General features: G+C 39.6%; 1 protein-coding gene across 1 annotated transcript in view; it reads right to left on the reverse strand.

Annotated features, from left to right (window-relative positions):
• Positions 1–2,417: 2,417 nt before the first annotated feature.
• The window catches only part of LOC134624594 (FHF complex subunit HOOK-interacting protein 1A-like), a 28,236-nt gene continuing 10,597 nt past the window's right edge, over positions 2,418–20,056 (reverse strand). Inside the window, exons 8-18 of the mRNA XM_063469588.1 lie at positions 15,851–15,952; positions 15,288–15,344; positions 15,129–15,215; positions 13,134–13,301; positions 12,973–13,052; positions 12,421–12,593; positions 12,229–12,340; positions 9,232–10,565; positions 8,751–8,929; positions 8,546–8,666; positions 2,418–7,661 (exon numbers count right to left, since the gene is read on the reverse strand). Of these exons, the coding sequence (XP_063325658.1) occupies positions 7,429–7,661; positions 8,546–8,666; positions 8,751–8,929; positions 9,232–10,565; positions 12,229–12,340; positions 12,421–12,593; positions 12,973–13,052; positions 13,134–13,301; positions 15,129–15,215; positions 15,288–15,344; positions 15,851–15,952 (2,646 nt within the window). The 3' untranslated portion in view covers positions 2,418–7,428. The remainder of the gene's footprint in view (positions 7,662–8,545; positions 8,667–8,750; positions 8,930–9,231; positions 10,566–12,228; positions 12,341–12,420; positions 12,594–12,972; positions 13,053–13,133; positions 13,302–15,128; positions 15,216–15,287; positions 15,345–15,850; positions 15,953–20,056) is intronic.

A 20,056-nucleotide genomic window follows, 5' to 3' on the forward strand; every position in this document is an offset into this window, starting at 1 on the left:
TGTCTAGCACAACACCTGGAGCTAAGGGGGCAAAACAATCGCATGAGTGCTGCTGTTTGACTGAGGAAGAATAAAGTAGTCGTGGTAAGCTAATCACACGACCACTTAAAGACAAAGCAACAAGGTGATATATACCAGTTTATAAATTGTGTTGATAGGCCACGTAAAACCAGAGTCATGATAAACAATATATACGCGGCGTTTTTTCCTCAATAGTTTCGTCACGTTTACTGTCTAAGGACAGCGCTAGCAAGCACTCTCTGCTTATGAGCAAAACAAAAAAAAACAGCGGAAGTTTTAGGAGTGACGGCGAGAGAGAGAGAGAGAGAGAGAGAGCAGAAAAAGTGAGAGAGCGAGTTTTGAGACGTGAGATTTGTGACGTTTAGCGTGTTTGGAGTGTGTAGTTAATGTGTTGTCTTGTGTAGTTAGTGTGCAGTGTTGTGGATAGTTTTGTGTTGTGTGTCAGAACAATGAGGCGAGTGCTGTCTCCAGGTAGAAACAGGAGTGATACACCTGCTGCTGTCAGACCTGCAGGTATCAGGCTGTGATGTTCTCCTTTATAGTGGACAGAAATATTTGGAGTGGCACAAATAATTTGTGTGGCATCTTATTGAAGAACAGCTGATTGTTCTGTAAATAGTTTGAAATGGTTATTTAAAAAAAGGGTAAAAGTAAACTTGTGCATAGGATTTTAAAATTGACAATTTATAGTTGCATTTAAAGTTATGAAATATGATTCATTAAAGATGTTTGTGGTTGTTACAGTAAAAAATAAAACTTTTTCTACTCTGATTTTATGGTTTTTGTCTGATTTTAGATCAATTGTGTTAATACAGTATGTCAAAATGAAAACATTACTGTAAATTCAGACATGTGAGGTTGTGCTGAAAAGGATGATACCAAACAAGGCAAAGTAAATAGTTTTTAAAGGTAAAATGTGGAAGGAAAATCAAAAGTAGTTAAAATGGCCAATTATACCCTGGACCCCAGAGGGTTAAACTTTTTTTTTAAAGTAACGCAATAGTTACTTTTCAAGTAATTAATTACTTTTAGGATATTGTAACTCAGTTACTAACTCAGTTACTTTTTTGAAGAAGTAACTAGTAACTATAATTGAATTACTTTTTCAAAGTAACTTGCCCAACACTGATAAGAACCAACCCATTTACCAGTACCACTTACTTTTCTATCAGTTTGTTGCCTGTTTTTGCAACTTTTTTGAGACGTGTTGCTGCCATCAAATTCTAAAAATATTCTAGTATATTTTCCTAAGATGCCACATTTTCTCAGTTTAATCATTGGATATGTTTTCTATGTTCTCTTGTGAATAAAATGTGGGTTTATGAGAATGACAAATCATTGCTTTTAGTTTTGTTTTTTTTATATATAGCGCCTAGCTTTCAGGGAGGTTGTTTCTCACACTCCACTTCTGTATTTTGGTTTAGGTTTTGTTCTATAAATAGTGACATGGTGTCATTTCACATGTTGTTCATTTGAGGATGTATCTCAAAAATTTTAAGACTTGCTGAGGACCATATGATTTTTATTATGCCCTGACTTATAAATTCTTTGACCTGAGAAAAGATTTACTTTCTTTTGATGTGTATAAAACATGTACCTCATTTAATATTGTCTCTTTACAGCTAGGATATGTATAAATTCTGTATATAATTCATTTTTTTGTAACACATATAACCCTATCATATATTAACTAAGTATTATTGGTTAGAATTGTAGTCTTTCTTACTCGTAAACCACATGAAGGGTTAAATAATTACTAGAAGAATTTGCATTTTCTGCGAAAATACAGTGTGAATGCTATGTAGCGGAAATTATCCGCCGAAAAATGCAGAACTATATGCTGAAAAGAGCTTAAGACAGCCTTATTTGAAAGGGTACACAGAAGAGTGTCAAGAAAGCAGAATTAGTGTGAGTGCGGAAGATGTGCAGTAACTGCCACAGTGAGAATTCGAACCTGCGCCGCCCGATCTCAGGGCGGCTGCTCATCTCAGTGAGCCAAACAGGCACTTGCGTGAGAGAGTGGAAATGGAGGTGAAGAAGCTGAAGTACATATTAGAAAAGTTGCTGAATTCATAAAAACTTTGAAGAATTGTAATAAATTAGCAGAAATATTGACCAAGCAAAACAGTCAGCTGAAAAAAGCTGAACAAGTTCTGTCAAAGGTAGTAGTTGTTGAATGGTGAGAAATTGGCTGCTGTCTGCTGAAAAGAGGTAAAGAAGCTGTACTGTCTGCTGAAGACAGGTGAAGAAGCTGACGTGGATATTGGAAAAGTTGCTGAAATCATAAAAACTTTGCAGAATTGTAATCATTTAGCAGAAATACTGAACAGAAAAACAGTCAACTGAAAAAATATAGCTGGCATTAGCAGAAAGAGCAGAACAGTTTAAATTTTTAATGGTGAAAATTGCATAAAAACTGTAGGAGTAGGTAGAAGAATAAAGTATACAGAGAAACAGGAACACAATTGTGTGAATGCCTTGCGACATTCACACAATTAATTCATCAATAATTACCAACGGTTAGTATAAGTGCTTCTTTTATCTGAGCTGTTTGAAAAGTATTGAAGGCGAATGAGCCAAAGAAAAGAGATTTTAAAGCATTTTTAAGGTGATTCTTTCAGGTAAATTTAGATCTGAAAATACACACTAATACACAACAAAATCTGCTCGTGCTCAAATGTTGAACTTCAGAAGTCGCAGAGAAGAAATATAATGTTCCCAATGCTTAAATTAACTTTCAGTGATCAACATCTCCCCAGCTCTTGCCTTTGAAAACCTATACAAATCTATACAAATTTTGACTGAGACACACCCTACCATGATACCATTTAAAAGCAAAACAATAAACCACACTCACAGTTTTAACTCACTCACCAAGAACCCACAACAGCAGATAAAGTGTCATCGTTAGCATCATCCGTTAATGCTTTGTTCTTCTTCTCTGACAAATTTGATGTGAAAGTTTCAAACCAGCTTCTCCTCGTGACTGACGGCTGTCACCTTGATGTCTGCTTGAACTCTTCATTGAGTAAGTCTTGTATATACAAAAACAGGAACTAGCTAAACCACAGTGAACTACATCAGCTGGCTTGTTATTGCTTGCAGACTTATGTAAAGCTTAGATTTTCACATCAGGGCCACCATGAGGTCGATATTTGCAGCTTTTGTTACAGGTCTTTTGTACTGGTTTCACATGTTTATCCAGAGAATACTTTTTACTCCAGTAGTCCTCTGACTTTCCGTGACTTATTTTCAAAAGATTTTACTTTGAAGGTTAGTTTTGCCATGTGTAATGTTTAACTTCCTGTGTCTGTCTTCCTCCGATTCCCTGATTGTTCTCACCTTTTAACACTGTTTCATGTTGAGTAATTAATTTAAATATATGTGCCTATATATACATGACTTAAGTGTTACCAGATTATAAATGTACAGGACCTGATAATGTGATAATACAGCAATACTTTGCACAATGTCAGTGCAAAAATCTCTCTTTTGGGTTAGGCACCAGACTTTATCACTGATTGCAAAAGCTAAAATGCAAATATTATCTATGCCACAAGAAAAAATGACCAAGACGTAAAGCAAAAATCTTTTCTGATGTGTCAAGTTGTATCATCTTGGCAATAATTTATTTCAAAGCAGATGATCTACCACTGGGGACAAGAAGAATAAGATCCAAGCAAACGCTCACCAGCCGGTGCCAGGATTAATGCAGATCAGCATCAGACAGTAGGCAGAGCAGCTTCAGTCAGACTTCAGTCAGGTACACTATATTGCCAAAAGTATTATCTTATGTGCCTTCACAGGCATACGAGTGACATCTCATTCTTAATCCGAGAGAGTTTAATATGATGTTGGCTCACCCTTTGCAACGATAACAGCTTCAACTTTTCTGGGAACGTTTTCCACAAGGTTTAGGATTCTGTTTATGGGAATTTTTCACAATTCTTACAGAAGCACATTTGTGAGGTTAGACACTGATGAAGACCTTGCTCGCAGTTGCCGATCTAATCCCAAAGCTGTTCTTTTGGGTCGAGGTCAGGACTCAGTGCAGGCCAATCAAGTTCTTCCACACCAAACTCCACCAAACTTTACACTTTGCACAGTGCAGTTAGACAAGTACTGTTCTCCTGGCAACCACCAAACCCAGGCTCGTCAATCACATTGAAAGACAGAGAAGTGCGATTTGTCCCTCCAGAGAACACCTCTCCACTGTGCTAGAGTCCAGTAGCAGCATGCTTTACACCACTGAATCCAGTGGTGTAAGGCTTGGATGCAGCTACTCAGCCATAGAAATCCATTCTAATCTGTAGACCACATGACGTTTGGAGGTCTGCAGCACTTGACTCTGCAGAAAGTTGGAGACCTCAGCAGTTTATGTGCCTCAGCATCTCCTGACCCCACTGATTTTACGTGGCCTAGCACTTTGTGGCTGTGTTTCTGTAATTCCCAATCACTTCCAGTTGACTGTGGAATATTCAGTAGCGAGGATGGCACAGATGGCATCCTATCACACTACTACACTGGAATGCACTGAGCTCTTGAGAGCAACCCATTCTTTCTCAGGTGTTTGTAGAAGCGGTCTGCATGCCTAGGTGTTTGAATCTATACACCTGTGCCCATGAAGTGACTGAACAATATGAATTCAATGATTTGGATGGATGAGGGAATACTTTTGTCAATATACTTATTAGTATAGGTTTTGAATAACAGTTCTCATTTGGAGAAGAATCTGACAGATGCATTCACAGACAGTGTGCACATGGGTGAAACTGTGGTTTCTACACACAGACCTCATCCATTACTGCTTAAAAATAGAGAGAAACATGGTTTCTTACTTGTGACTTAAGTGTTTGAAGTCAGATCGGTGACGGTGTTTGCCACCTGAAAACTATGTAAGCAGGAACCCAAATCTCTTTTTCTTCTAACTAACAACACAGCAAAGACAAAAGCACAGGAGCATCACAACGTGGACTAATTTCACTTTAAAGACAAACATGAAGTTTAAAATGTTATATTAACATCAACAAAACATATTCACAGAGGTTTAAAAGAAAAAGTAACATCTGATATCTGCATGGGAAATCAAAATCCACTGTCTTTGCATCATTATATATTGCACTAATATTTTAGTCAGCTGAAGTAAGGCTTTTGATACTTTACCTGTGTGTTCGTTTGCATATGAAGACAGCAGCAAAAACACATAAACAGGAAGACACAACTGATCAGAGCAACACTTTAGATACTGACACTTTAGATACCGTTTCAAGGATTGTCACTCACTTTGTTTGAATTTCAGCATTAAAATTTCCTCCATCTGGTTCAAAATGTTCAAAAAATACACATAAGCAAAACTAAAATGAATTACTGTACACCTAGAATGGCTTTGACAGGCACATGAGCCAGTCTGGTAAATACAAACAGCAATAAAACAGTAAGGACAAATAAGGTGCTTAATCTCACAACACTCAGTGCCTGGTATATTAGTACTGATATTTAGGACCCTAATGAGAATAATAAAGACAGTACTGATGAAACATCTATTCATTTTAACACTACAGCCTTATTTTCCGCTATGCTATGTAGTGCAACTGATCGTGCTGTAGATAAGTGTTATCAGGAAGTAAAAAAATCTGATATAATCTCTCTCATGAGCTACACCTTCCTGCCTGGGACTTCCATCCTGTGTGAGGCCTTTAATCTTGACCTAGTTGAAATACCTTTCATTTTTACTCATGATCAGGTTTAGTAAAACCTCACTAAAAAAACAAGTAAAAATTCTACCATTCTTTAACCTTATCTTCCATTTTTCTTGTTGTGGTGACTGGTTGCATATACATCTATGGGAAGGGCTTCCTTGCTCTGTAACCTTGGGAACACTTCCCTGATGACTTTATTGTCACAATCGCTGGTCATCAGGTCATATTGAATAGAAGATGAAGTGCATTTTATGATTGACCTGTTGACAGGTTGACTCTTTCTCAGTCAGATCCACCCCTCGTTTATCGCATGCAGTTTGAAAAACACCCAGATGATGACAGTACATACAGTCAGGTCAAGGCTGGGACTTTACAGACCACATTGTCTGCACTTGTCTTTTATGACATCTATGTCTCTGATTCAAGATGAGGGTTTGTCACTGACAAACCACAGATGGTATAAAAGATAAATGTAGGCACTGTGACTTTGCCCATCAGTTTGAGAAGCCTCAAAGTCAATGTTTCAGGGTTTTATAATTAATCGCAGGAACCAAAGGTGTGGATGCGACTATGACTATAAAACCAAGAAACATCACATGCTCTTGAAATAATGACTAGTCATTAGTAAATGAGCAAACTAACATCCATAATCAAAGGACCATCTGACCATAAAAATAACAATAATTTGCAAAAAGAACTTACTGCTTTACTCGTTATCACAACAAATTAGTGAATGAGCTTATAAATTCATTAGGAAGTGTTTAGTGAAATAAGGGCGAAGAGCTGGTTTCCCATAGATTTCTTTAGGAGCAGAAATCCTTTTGCAACCACATGCACCGCCCCCTGGTGGTCAGTAAAAAGAATGTAGATTTAAGACAGGTCTGCTTTAACTTCAGACTCCAAAGCTCTGTCCATTTTTATTCTGTCTTTTCATAGCTGCAATGTCAGATGTTGGACGGATATTTCAGGTTTAGAAATGTCTTTGAACTATCGTACACGTTTAAAAAAAAAAGGAAGACTTCAAAATGTTGGGAATATAAGCAAGGTTAAATTTTACTGCCTCCTTTTATAAGAGAAAAACAAATTGCTGGTGTTAAAAGTAAGAAAAAAATGTCTTGCATTAACAATTTTAATGAATCATTTTGAATATTAGTGAATTGTTTACTGGATATGAAAACACAATAAAATAAATTAAATTTTAGATCTATTTGATGCAAAGTCACTTTAGTGCATGTAAGGTAAGAGTTATTGTCAACCAGCTTCTGCAGCACTTTGTCCTTCCTGAGGAGGAGGAATAAAAAGGTCCTCTGCATTTTGAACCACATGTTTAACTTTTTCCATCTCAACAAAACCATGCAAAGATTTAAGAAAATATGGTAGAAAACTATTTTCACGGATCCCACAAATATATAAAACTCAGTACTGATTCTTCAAAATCATCTCCTTCAAAATCATTTTATAAATATCAGTCATATTCATATGGAGAAAGCATCAAGGTTTTCAAGTGCTGTCAGGAACATACACAACATCTGAATATTTATAGCTACTTAAATTATTCACTTATATTAATCCTTGATGAGGAAAGTAGTTCATGCTATATGTTTTCTCCTTGAGCTCAGTCTTTGCTAGTGGTCACAGCATATCCTCGATCTTATCAGCAGCAATCTGGGAGGCAGATTTTTACAGTTAAACTAGGGGTTTGCATTTGTTACTCCTCAGAATAACAGTCCAAGGCGATGCTGTGCTCCTGGGCCAAGGCAGCCAACTCCTTCAGGAACTCGGCGTACAGGATAATGGCGAAGACTCGGCTCTTGGCTTGAGGGGCAATAGTAGGACAGGGGGGCAAGACACTGAAAGGAGGCAAAGGCAGAGCGTTCTTCACAGAGCCATTGGGAAGCGATGGATCCAGGATGATGTCACCGCCCTGAGACTGGAGGCACTCTGAGGGACACACACAAGTATCATAAACTGAAAAACTTTTTATCTGTAACTTTCCAATAATTGTTTTTTGAGTTGTAAAGCCAATAATGTTAACGTAGCAACAATTTAATAAATGACTGTGTTCACACTTTCAGATGTGGCCTGACAACGTCTACAAATTATGTATTTCAAGCTTACTTAGAGGCTTGCCCAGCACTATCAGTGCTAAGAAAAGCAGATGTACTCATCTGTGACTCCAGTGTTGACTACCCGAGAGTAAAAAATGAACAAATCTCAGTTTCACAAATGTATTCTAGTCCAGATCTTCTCTGATGAAGGCCACAAGGCCGAAACATTAGGATGTTTGTTGGCATGGCCAGAATAAATTGGTGAAATTAAGAGCTGTCGACTTAAACACTCTTTTTACGTTTTTTTAAGTACAACTTTTCACGATGGATCATCTCTTTGTCTTTTTTATCCTCTGTCATGCCATCACAGCTCCTCAGCTGCTTAAACACATTCAGTCATTCTTACTTTGTCCAACCTGAGCTGTTTCTCCATATCCTCACTCCTGAATCTGTCTGCCCTGAATCATTCACTTCTATTCCTGCTGCCACAAAAAAAAACCCACTCTGCCCTATCTGAGCTATCTTCTTCAGCTCTTTTCCACACCCACTGTTGCTTGGAGTGGTTGACTATAACTATTTAAACTCATCTACATTCAATATTCCACTGTCCTCCATACAATTCAATTCAATTCTATGTCATCTGCAAACAACATAGCTGATGCAGACTCTTGCATGCTCTTGTCCATCACAATGCCCATTTAAAGCAGACTATCTAACTTGTTTCTTTAACTTTAAGATATGTTGTTTTGTATACTGTTTATATGTGTACTTCTTAACCTCTGAATTTGCCATCTTGGTCTTTTGCCAACAAGAACCTCCAGGCCTGAGTGACTAGAGCTGGATAGTCTGGTCTGGCCATCACATAGCCCTCTATCTGAGCATGCACCGACACCAGCACCTACAGAATGAAAATGAACATGACATTTTTATTAACGAAATCCAATCTGACATGTATGAGACGTGTCAGATGTATTACTCCTACCTGGTAAAGTGTGCGAACGTTAGGCTGATTTTGTGTGTCTGTGCTGAGCAGGAAGGATCTCAGGAGAGGTTGTGGGTATGATGCCAACTGGGCCAGGATGCCTGTCACAAGCAGGTTTACAGCAATAGAGTTTTCGAGAAGGTTCTCCAGCCGAGACAACAGCACACTGATGAATGGACCTAGTTAGGGTACGTCAAGAGAAAATGCATTGCATCAGGTGTAAAATAATGGGGGGTAGGGGGTCTTTTAGTCTTACAACTGACCTCCAACCAACAGTTTTAAGCATCACTTTCAATTTTCAGTGGCTACATTTATTTTTGACCACGTTACCATGTTGCAAACCTACATTGCGTTAAGCATTAATTGGAAAAAATTATGAATATTTGACACAAAAGGAACTTTCTCATTCTGTCTTGTAAAAATGTGTATAGTGAGGTTAATAAATCAGCAAAGCTGCTTTAAATCTTACACAAGCACAGACCTGTAAATGGAATTTGATGTCTCCTGCCGCCTTTCTTTGTGTCGCTCCTGCTCTTCTCCGCTTCTTCTTCCTCTCGCATCATCTCTTCCTCTTCTTCTGCCCCAGCGTCATCCCCGGAGGAGCTAAAACCAAAGTCAGTGCAAAGCTCTTCCTTGTCCTCTTCAAGTCTTTGCCTTAGCACTTGGACACGCTTCCTGAATGTGTCAATATCATCTGTGATGTCCTCATAGTCTGGTTCTACCCCTAATGACAGCATGAGCTCACAGTATTGGGACAGGAAGTCATTGTTGTTTGTGTTGTTGTCAGGCAGACTTGGAGATACGGGATGGTCAAATGATTCAGATTCATGATGGCCATTGGTTAAAGCGTTTCTTACTAAACATGTTGAGGGTGATTGTATGCCTTCATGTACATGTTGCTGATGTGCTCTAGGTGTATGGCTGACATGAGCTGTAATGTCAATCACTTGACAGTTTTGCTTTAAAGACTTTATATTATCATCTGCATCATCACATTCATCGATGATGTCATTGTTTACATTAAAGCCATTGGTAAAGAGCTGATCTCCCAGTGACCCTCTGTGTCCAAATATCCTTTTGGTTTCTTGTTCTTCTTCTTCCTTTGTTCTCCCTATCTCCTTTTCACAGTCCTCACTCCTTCTTCTTTCCTCTTTTCCTGCATCCTCGCTCCTCCTCCTCGTCGACATAATGCTGTTTACAGTTTCCATCACCGTCCTTCCTGTCATTGTTAACATCGTTGTTAATGTTGTCGCTGTTGCTGAAACTCGCTGTCCTTTTGAGATGCTCCCACGGGATTGGCGATTTGTCAGCATGATCCGATCCAAAATGGCCGCCTTTGCATCCTTTTTAGCAATGAGATCATAGACAAGAACATCATCCTGAAACTCGGATTCTTCAACATAAGAGCCGCGCACCAGCTTGGTTGCATTGCGCCGCATTTCCTGGATGTGTCGAGGAGGCAGTGGGGGAGGTGCTGTTGGAAAAGTGCATGTATCTGCCTCTAATGATACATCGCCATTCGCCAGCACCACGTTTACCACAGCTGAAGGCAAGGGATTCTCATCTGCAAAAATGTCATCCCACTCCAAGTCAAGGGCAGAGCTGGCCCTGCCTGCTTGGCTGTTATCTAAAGAGGATGGTGTAGGGGAGAGTGCAGAGGGCGGAGGACTGATAACCAGTGAGCAGATGGAGTCGCTCTTGACTCGCTGCATGAACTCTTCCTCATCCTCCATGTTGTTACCAGGTGTATCAGATCGATACTCTTGAAGTGGAGGGTCGATGCCATCATAAGAAGCCGACCATAAACGGCAAGCCCTGCCAACAAAAAAATATATATATAGATTCAATAAACTTCTCTGAAATTACTCAGTGTATAACTTTTATTTAAATTGGAAAAATCCCCAAATCATAACCACAGGGCTCTGTCACAGCAATGTTCTAAATTAACATTATAAATACTAAGATCCCAGTCAAATCCATTCACTGGATTGATCATGGATGGAGGCCCAAAGTGATGAAACCCAGTGCAAGGCAGTCCATGATCTTGAGCCCATATTCTGATTGGTAAAGGTAGGGACACAAGCGTGTCCCGAGCGTACCGTCACAGGACCCAGAATTGTGTTTTCCTTGTATTTTGATATTCATTATGTTTCATTCTTTTGGTATAAGCTTCTAGGTTTCTTTAGTTCCATGTTTATTAGATCCCTTTATGTCAAGACCCCTGTGTTAAGTATTCCCTGTTGGTTCGTGTCCCCATGTTTCCTGTTTTATTTTAAAAGGTCTTGTGTTTCTTTGTACTACGTGTTTAGTCTTACTCCCCCCCCTTGTTGTCATTATGTTTCATTCTATTCAGCTGTGTCCTCATGTGTCTCCACATCCCCTGATCACCTCATGTGTGTATTTAAGTCCTCCGTCTTCCTGTGTTCAGCGTTGTGTCATCTGTGTGTCACCCCTCATGTCATGTCAAGTTTCAGGACAGGTAATGTTGCTTGTTCACATATAAGTTTATAGTTCCTTCATGTTCCTGCACGAAGTCCTGTTCATAGTCATCACAGTTCCCTTGTCATTGTCTTCCTATTTTTTAAAGTGAAGTCTCAGTTTTCCCCAGTTTAGGTTCCAGTTTAGTTTTGCCTCTGTGCTTACTTGCCCTGATTATCAGCTGTAATAAAAGACTCGCTTTTTGTTCAAGTTAGTTTTGGTCTCCTCACCTGTGTCTGCTCCTGGGTCCGCACACTCCCTCACACGCCCCCGCAAACCGTGACAGGTAGCTTAAAAGTATGTATTTATGCAAACTTTTACACTAAGACTTTCAGATCTGAAACAATAATGGCATTCCCTTTAGCCAACCATTATCAGATATTTGCATGCTAACCCACAAAACAAAGAGTATAAACAAGTAAGCATTAGCATGTAACTTAAAGTGTTGCTCAGTCTTAGCGTGGTTGTAAGCTGTTGTTCTCGTTTCTTTGATTAGTCTGTTTCCTGCACCTTTTCTTGCACCTAAGATTACAACGATAAGGAGTGCATTTTTTTGTTTGATTTTGGTTTCACCATCAGATAAAAGACCAAAGTCATTATTGTGGCAACATTTATCTATTACCACAAATGTCTCAGTCCTCCTCCCTAGATGTGCCTTGCTGGTTTTCAGTACGCACTTATCTAATTGTAGTTTGAAAAGCAAAACTATGAACTTTTAAACCACCAGTGAATACAATAACAACAATCAAAGTTCATTCATTCTTTTCATTAGGGTTTTTAATACAAATGTAATAGCATATGTTGACCAGCAGATGCCACCATAACACTATGAACCACTTTCACTGTTTCACACTCTGGTTTGCTGCATGTTTCCCAGTAAGTGGTGCAACATACCATGTACACCAGTTATGAGAAACCCCCCAAATCACATTTAATTTTAGTAATCAGACCCAGGCTGAACCATAGTGTTTTTGTAGAAGAAGAAGAAAGGCACACTAACCTGCGGGCAGTGGAGATAGCCTGACGGGCATCCCAGAGGTAATGGAGGTAGTTTACATCCATCAGGAAGTCTGAACCACGACAGTAACCAACGCTGTCTGACACTGACAGATCTGACAGACGGTTCAGGAGGAACAGGTCAGTACAGCCAAAGTTAATGTATAAATAAGCAGTTACCCTCTAACATACTGACCGGTTCCTTTGGGCCAGTGGATGTGCTCTGAGTGTGTGAGTGAGTTTTGGAGCTGCACAGGGCACCAGGAGGGCATCAGCAGTAGGAAGGAGGCAGCACTGGAGGAGTAACAGTCCCTCTGCTTCAAGAAGCAGCGCTGCTTCCTGCTCAGGTGGCTGCAGGGAATCAGATACCTGAGGAGAGACAGAGCAGTTACACTCAGTCCAAGCATGTTGTACACAACTGGCATACAGGTGCAGTTTCCCCATGTTAAAATGCTTTATAGACAGAAAATCATGTTCACTGTCTGATACAAAAAATGGATATTTCTGTGGGTAAACATTTTACAGCGTAAAATTGGGAGCTTGGACACTTTTATCAATAAAGGAAGCTGTAGCTGACAATGATCAGTGAGGTCTTACCATCATAGATAGAGTGTTTGTGCTGCTGGTGTTTTAAATGGATCGTCTAAATAATACATTTTCTGCAGTGAAGTTCCAGTTTTAGTGAAACTGTAATATTTTATTAGCGCTAATTAAAAGATGTGTGTCTGTGAGTTGCTGTTAGACTGACCTGAAGACCAGCTGCAGCATGACATCTTCACAGAAGAGCCCAATCAGAGTCCTGAACAGAGCCAGCGACACCGTGCCCAACTGAAGGACATGCAAAAGGTCAAAGGTCATTTATTGCATGTCAGAGCATGAAGCAGCTGTATTAGATGACTGTGTGGATACCTGGAAAGGTGTGTTGACCCTGCTGACCAGTGTGTCCAGGATGTGAACGTTGTCATGTGTGTGCAGCAGGATGAAGGAGAGGAAGGTCTGGAGGAGGGCGGGCTCAGAGATGGAGCGCAGGAACAGGTCCAAGTATGCTGTGGTAGTCATCACTTCCTCCACCGTCAGCTACTCACAGACAGACAAATGATCACATACACCAGAATGTGATTAAGTAATAGCTATTCCATGCAGGTGTTTTTATCCTGCTGGAATTACAGTAAAAATGCTGTATTAATAGCTTTCCTGTGAGATATCTACTGGTGACTAAATGTAAAAGATGAGGAAATAAATGTCCTGTCTGGTCACTTTAACCTCTTAAGCCCCACGCCCCCGGCATTGGGGGCAAAAAGGAGGAGATCACGTTTAATCGGTTATAACGCCGGTTGAGAAATATAAATCCAGACATGTGTGGTATCCACAGAAACCCCAGAATCTCAGCTAAAATGTCATATAAACCATTTCTACAACCACCAAACACACCGAAAACAAGCCGCGATTAAACGAGCAGTTACGTAAATGCGCAGAAGTCCGCTAAACACACAAAACCGAACCAGAAATTCTTCAGACTTCATGTAAGCGGTTAAAAATAGGCTGGTTAGCTCCCAGAGCTATCACTGACTCCACACACCAAGTTTCACCACGATCAGACCAGAATTCACTGAATTAGCCGCAAAAGAAGACCACAAAAACACACAGCGGCGCAAATGCGCTAACACAGAAATTGGCTTACCGTCCCGATTTCCTCCGTTATTTTCGCTGGTAGCCGGTAACCACATGATTGCTGTTATTTACCATGCCTACCTAGGTGCATCAGAGCCATCTTCCGTCAACAACCTCCATTTTAGACCCACCTACAGACACGTGACTGGACAGACGTCACATGCAGTAAATTTGGACACACGTGGGTTTTGGCATTACAACGTCTGATTGGTTGAAGTGACGTGAACGTGGCATCGTTACTTTGAATCTATTGGCTAAAACGATTAAAAAGAGGTGTCAATCATGCAAATTGACCAAAAGAAACCAAAGTTACAGCCCCTCAGAGTTTAAAGGGCCAGAGGCCAATGAAGCGCTCTATGCGCACGGCAGAAAAGGGCCATTACCATGTAAATGTGTGGTTAATTCTTCAAAAATATATTTTTAAAAAAAGCATTTTTAGGCCTGTTAATAAAATTTATTAATTTCTGCTCTTTAATACCTAAAAAAATTAACTGGCATGGTGTCCAATTGTGTGCCAAAATTGGACATTTTTGTACAACGTCTGGATATTCATGTATTGACAGGGCTGTAGTTTTTCACTGTTTTACTTTAGAAACACAAATCTTTGCACAGATTATGCTTATATGTTGGTTACTGGATTTCTGGAACCAAATATGATCTGAGGCATATTTTTAAAAGGGTTATATGCTAAAAATTACCAAAAAAAATTAGGCGAGAATAAAATCTACTTACTTTTTCTGTGTTCCAGTCTCAGTAACTTTGACAGAGTAATATCTGCTTTAATATTTACACCTCTGATTAAATGTCCCAAGTGTTAGCTTCATTTTGATACCAAGATTGTAAGGACAGAGTTTGTAATTGCAGAGAAATAATCAATTTAATTTAGGCATTGCATTTTCGAGCAGGAAGCTCAGAAACCCCCTTGGGGCTTAAGAGGTTAATAACTTTAGTGGCTACAAAAACAGCTGAAATTACTCTTTGGTCAAACTTACACTCTATAGAGTATAAGTGCAATGTTTTTGCATAAATAAATAAAGTATTTATGGTTATTACAGCAGGAAGACCAATGTAACTGTGTTTGGTAACCAAAAACCTCTGACAGTATCATCTTTTAAAACTCTGTGTTATATAACAGGCAACTGTTCCTGTTGTAGATTTCTTTTGGTTTGCTGCCTGTACTTTACGGCACTTTATCAGGGACATTTTTTACAGTGTCGTGATGAAATGTGATACCTTGTGCAGAGCCGGAGCGAGTACAGGCACGAGGAAGCCATTGTAGATGTAGCCCAGCAGCTGGGAGCGGACGGACGGATGAGCCACCTGAGGGAAACAAAGATGTACACTTACAGAGTAAAAATAAAGTGTGTGTGTGTGTGTGTGTGTGTGTGTTACCTTGGTAACAGCACTACAAAAGTCCAGAGAGTGCAAAAAGTGGACCAGAGCAGGAACCTGTTGACCCAAACACAAAGTGTTCATTCATTTATTCTCATTAATTCTGTTACTAACTTGTATAATTAATTAATATAGTTTTATTTTTCATACATTTATCTAACGCATACTTGTGCATATTATACTGCACATATCAGTTTTTAGATTTAAGATTACTATTGCACAGCTGTTACTTTGTACACAAGTGTTGCATTGATATACTGGAAAATTAGTTGTCTGGCCAAGTCAGGCAGGAAGGCATTCACGCTTGAGCATAGTACAGATTAACTGTACTTAAAGTGGAAGCTCTTTATCTTCAGTCCTCTGAAGTAATGAGGAAAAACCACAAACTTTGCTTAAAGGGTTTAAAACTGAAACCTCCCAGGCACCAACAGAAATACACCCCGCACAGATAAAGGTACAAGTCCAGACAGGAAAATATCCTTCTTTCTTTTTGTCACTACTTTTGGTTTCTCTCACAGGTTCACTCATTCATTTCATCCTGTCACCCCAGCGCTGGTTGTTACCTGCTGCCAGTCCGCCTGGTCCAGAGAGTGCCAGTCCTCGCTGTAAACCTGCAGCCGAGCCGGAAGAGACGAGTACAGACCGGACAGACCCGTGGCCAGCACCTGCAGCAAACACACACATGCAGGTGTTCAAAATTTACATTCTGATTTGGTCAAAAAGAAACAAAAAGAGAGACAACATTTGAAGACTTTCGCCGTACCCTTAACCACCAATTTTAACACCTCATTGTAAATCAACAGGCACGGTTCAAATTAGAATAGTTTTCAGGTTTCCCAAAGGGTAGCTGCACGGGCATCAGCCCTGATGATGCCTGTGGGGGTAACCCCAAGTTGGCTTATAAGGGTTCATCAATCTTAAATGATAAGTTCACTGACATTATAGATTTCTTTACCATATTTTTATTTACTATTTAACACTACTATTATGTCCCTGAAAACATTGGTTCCCTAATCCCAAAAATCCATGCTGACTTTGGAGCCACAACTCCTGCTGAAATTTTTTTTACCGCTTGCTGATTTTTTTTTTTATTTCATCCAGAAACACAACAAAAGTAAATACTTGGTGAATTACTGGATGCTTTTGACTAAAGGTGGAAGTGACTTGTGGCAAATACTGTCGTGGTCCGTATTATATTTGTTGTATTTTTTATGATTCTTTGTATTTCTAGATTGTTCATTTCCTCCTGCCTTCACTGCTTCCCTTCTTTCTGTAAATCAGGGACCGGCGCCCCCTGGTGGACTGCAGCAACAACAGAAGTTCAGTTTGAAAATTACTCATAGAAACTATGTACAGTTGCATATCTATATAATAGTATGTATTTATACAACATGTGTATTAAAACTGTAAATGGGAGGTGGTTAGTTTGTGATAGTACTCATTACTCTGACTGAAATTTGCTGCTCTTCTGTTGCAGGTTGAGTTTTGGTCACACATTGGCCATGACACTTTGCATATGTAAGGCGACCATATTTTGATTTCCAAAAAAGAGGACACTTGGCCAAGTCATGAAGACTTTTAATAATACTGTTTGTTTAAAGAAAATTTTAACATATTTAAAAGATGCCTTCTCTGTGCGGTTAATGAATGGTGAAATAAAAAATGTCATATAGGCTTTTACAAGTCAACAAGTGCAAAAAAATAACTTAAAAATCTGTGGAATTAAATAATGTTACAGAAATAATGCCTCATCTGTATAAGAAAACTTACCAGTGAGGTAACAGTGAGGCAATGGTTTCTGCTGTCTCATTTGGCGTTTCTAACCTCAATTAATTTTGTCGGCACGCCACCATTCTTCCAGTCAAAGTATGATTGGGAATATTTTCTCTGTTCCATGGTTACTTAAGTCTGAGAAATGCCACAGTACTGGATTTCATTAAGAACTTCAAGAGTGATTTCCACTGAATGTAGCACTATCAAACCATTGACAATAGCTTCAGTCTTGGTGCAGGCACTGCTAAACTTTTTAGCTGTGTTAAAGTCTGGAAATGCTTTTGGGGGGCCACCTTCTTCTATATAATGATTAAAGTGAAGATTTCAGAGTTTCTGGTTTCTAAATGGGCCACAGCGCTCTTTACTTTGGTAATGGCTTGTCTAAATATTTCAGTGGGACTTATTTGTCTTTTTTGATTTATCATACATTAAGAAAATGGATATAGCTGTTAGTAAGTGAGTCCAAGAGCTGCAGCCTTTAGACAAAACCATGAGAGGCCTTTCCTTGTGTCTCAGGTCTTTATGCTAAGCTAAGCTAAATGGTAAATGGCTCACACTAAAAATGGCATTTCACAAACTGGTCCTTTAAACAGAGAGGTGAGCGAAGAAGTAGCCTGCGGAGCAAGAAGTTGTTTCTAAAAAGAAAAGAAAGATATTGTTTCATTTGAGACAAAAAAACAGGGATGAGATATCAGGAAAAAGGAAGAAGAGAGGAGGAGAGCTAGTGATCAACATCAATATAAACAGCAGCAGTGGTGGCGGCGCTGGTCGTCAACAGCTGCCGTCTCGGGTCTCGTTAGCAATCGGGCAGGCGTCCAATCATGTGCAGACTTGCTAATCCCTCTTTGTGTTGGGGCCAATCTCACGCTGATTTACTAATCTGCTCTCTGCATAAAGATTGAGGTCAGCTAGTGGTCACATGGGCTTAAATCTGACACATGGACAAACACAAGCACACACGCACACAGGTGGCACGTGCTCAGATGTCTTTGCTCGCCCTTTCACATATGAAACCCCCCACCGTGGGTCTCTCTCTCACACACAGTCAGGAACTGGGAGGGTTGGGGCCAACATGGCTGACGCAGTGATAAACACTGAAACACACAAACATGTACTTACATTACTGTAACATTTAAGGGTCTTTTTTTATTGTTATGACATTTTATCACATATACATATGTTTTTATATTTTCTTTCATTACTTTAATGGTTTTTTCAAACTACTGACTCCTTAATTAATCATTTACTAATAGTAAGGTTCATTCAATTTTGTAGAAACACGATTTTTCTTCAAATGTTCCCGTTTTCTCTTATTTCTCTTTGCTGTTTCTTTGGGTTTCCCTCTTAAGCCACCTTCATCACTTTCCACAGTAGTTTTCCCTCAGTTATCTCCTCTCTCTCTGTATCCATCACACACAGTCCCAGAGGAAGCAGTATGAGCTCATTAGTTTATTGCATAACTTGCGCTAATGAGATTACAATACAGAGGGGAGATGAATGGGGGGGGGGGGGGGGGGGGGAGCTCATACACTGGGCTCAAAAACTACTGATTGTATTCATTAAACAACCATCTGGTTCATAAAAAATCTGTTAAATGATCAAGGGTCAGGCTGTTAAAGGGCCTTTTTATTCTCCTAATTCCTCTCATTTCCTTTCTTATCCGTGCAGTTTGCACTTTTAATAAAAGTTACCCAGATCTGCGAGAAACATGTATTTGATTCTTTCTTTCTTAGTTTGTGCTCAATCCTCTCAAGTAAGTTTTATAAAGTGTGTGTATAATCTTGCTGACAAACAGAGAAACAGAAAACAGTCAGTTGCTTCACTTCAGCAGAGGAATAAACGCCCTTTTTGTCTGCAGGCTGGAAGGCATGTGGAGATTAACCCAGTTTAGCTGGGCTAATGGGGGTCTATGTGAGATAAACTGGTGGCTCAGCTTGTGAAGAATAGCTTTAAACACTTTACAGATGTGACATAAATCTCACGTATTTAAAGTTTCACAGCATAATGCAAACACAGAAGTCTTAACCTAACACCACTTTGTTGTCATCATATTCACAATGTTGCACAATCGTTGAGAAAACTGAGAAAACAGGCTCTGGTTACCTGGGTACCCCTGTAATATATTAACTACCCTGTGATTCGTTAATCAGCAGTATCCTTCACCCTGATTGGTCGTCTCTTCAGTGTTAAATGAAGTGGTTCTTATATCGCAGTTTTGAGCTCTATTAGAGCCCAGAAATAACTCAATAGTTGACTGACAAGCAGTTTTATGGCCAGGTGAGGCCTGGTCCTTTGTTTAAAACAGATTAAAAAAATAGAGAGTTGAACTCGTATGTGTTAGCTTTTTACTGGAATTCTCCATTTGATTGTCAGTCAGGTGTCAATCTAAGTGAATGAGGTCATCGTTTGGCTGAAACACCAAAAGAAAACTGTGATCCCATCACAACATCAAGTCGAGTCAAGAACACAGGTAGGTGTGTCATCATTATGGTTTACAGTCAGGAAACGCCTTCACGAGTACAACCACAGAAGGTTCACAACAATGTGCAAATAACCGGTTCCACTCAAGAACAGGAAGTATGTCCATACACACACACACACACACACACACACACACACACACACACACACACACACACACACACACACACAGTAGTAAGTATCTTACTCCTGTTCCCTACATTTTCACTGTCCCTACATCTCACTGTATCTTACACAGCTGGATGAAGTGTAAAGTGTCCAGAATCAGACACATGCTGCAAAACTGCACAGATGAAGCTTCACAGTGCAAACGGATGATGACCCAAAGCAACCCAAGAGTTATTCAAGGCAAAGACATGGGATAGTCTTCATTGGCCAAGTAATTCAGATGATCTCAACCCAGCCTTTTAAACACAGAACTGACCCACAAACAAGCAGCAGCTGAAGGTGGCAGCAGTAAAGACTGAGCAGAGCATCTCAAGGCAGGGAACAGGAATTTTCATCCAAGTATTAAA

The sequence above is a fragment of the Pelmatolapia mariae genome, linkage group LG3_W, assembly GCF_036321145.2.
Source record: "Pelmatolapia mariae isolate MD_Pm_ZW linkage group LG3_W, Pm_UMD_F_2, whole genome shotgun sequence".
In the NCBI taxonomy this organism is placed as follows: Eukaryota; Metazoa; Chordata; class Actinopteri; order Cichliformes; family Cichlidae; genus Pelmatolapia; species Pelmatolapia mariae.